Genomic DNA, 1,264 nt, shown 5'->3' on the forward strand with positions numbered 1-1,264 from the left:
TTATCCTTGAGTTAACAACGGGTAACTTTACAACTGTGTGACAATATGTTACATTCGTTTCTATTATTATTACAGTGCCAGCGTCTACTGATCCACAAACGACAGCACACGATTCTACGACTGCCACTACGCATCCGTCTACGGTTCCGACTACAACAACCAGAACTACGTCGCCCACAAGTCCTGCTACCACGACTGTTCTGTCCTCTACCACTAAGTCGCCCACTAGTCCTGCTACCACGACTGTTCTGTCCTCTACAACTACGTCGCCAACTAGTCCTGCTACCACGACTGTTCTGTCCTCTACAACTACGTCGCCAACTAGTCCTACCCCTACCCAAGACTGTTTCTGTCCACTACAACTACGTCTGTCCCCACTAGTCGCCCTATTCCCCCTACCATGACTGTTCTGTCCTCTACAACTACGTCGCTCACTAGTCCTGCTACCACGACTGTTCCGTCCTCTACAACTACGTCGCCCACTAGTCCTGCTACCACGACTGTTCCGTCCTCTACAACTACGTCGCCCACTAGTCCTACTATCACGACTGTTCCGTCCTCTACCCCAACTACTTCGCCTGCTAGTCCTACTAGTACGACTGTTCAGTCCTCTACAACGACTACGTCGCCCACTAGTCCTGCTACCACGATTGTTTCTTCCATTTCCACGACTACGCCATCTTCTACCACGACTGTTTCGCCCTCTACAACAACTACGTCGCCCAGTAGTCCTGCTACCACGACTGTTCCGTCCTCTACAACAACTATGTCGCCCACTAGTCCTTCTACCACGACTGTTCTGTCCTCTACCACGACTGTTCCGTCCTCTACCACGACTACGTCGCCTACTAGTACGACTGTTCCGTCCTCTACCACAACTACGTCGACGCCAACTCCAGATACTACGCTAACGCCCTTTAATGCAGTCCTGGTGATGTCATCTAGCGATGGAGGGTTGAAGGAGTCGTCTTCAGCTACTACTAGAAGCAAAAAATGCAGCAAGTGTTGCCTTTTGAAGAACCAGACCCTACGTCTAAGCCAACAAGAGCGAGATGAGATCAAACACTTACTTAAGATTCAGTTGTTGGTGAACAAAACCAGTCTGTCTGCTCACAAGCGCAAACTTATCAGTGTATACGACTCCCGGCCTAGCTCTGTAGCCATGGGAGGAGTGGCCGTCACCATGGTGATCGGATTTGTTGGACTGATCGTACTGCCAGACATCATTTATCTGTGTAGGTACCTGTACAATGGATCGAAATAG

At 49.8% G+C, this 1,264-nt stretch overlaps 1 protein-coding gene across 1 annotated transcript; it reads left to right on the forward strand.

Annotated features, from left to right (window-relative positions):
* The first annotated feature begins 392 nt into the window (after positions 1-392).
* LOC138306515 (salivary glue protein Sgs-3-like) lies at positions 393-1,264 on the forward strand. Its single transcript, XM_069246974.1, has one exon. The coding sequence runs from the start codon at positions 401-403 to the stop codon at positions 1,262-1,264; it is 864 nt and encodes a 287-aa protein (XP_069103075.1). The 5' UTR covers positions 393-400.

Source organism: Argopecten irradians, chromosome 13 (genome assembly GCF_041381155.1).
Source record: "Argopecten irradians isolate NY chromosome 13, Ai_NY, whole genome shotgun sequence".
Lineage (NCBI taxonomy): Eukaryota > Metazoa > Mollusca > Bivalvia > Pectinida > Pectinidae > Argopecten > Argopecten irradians.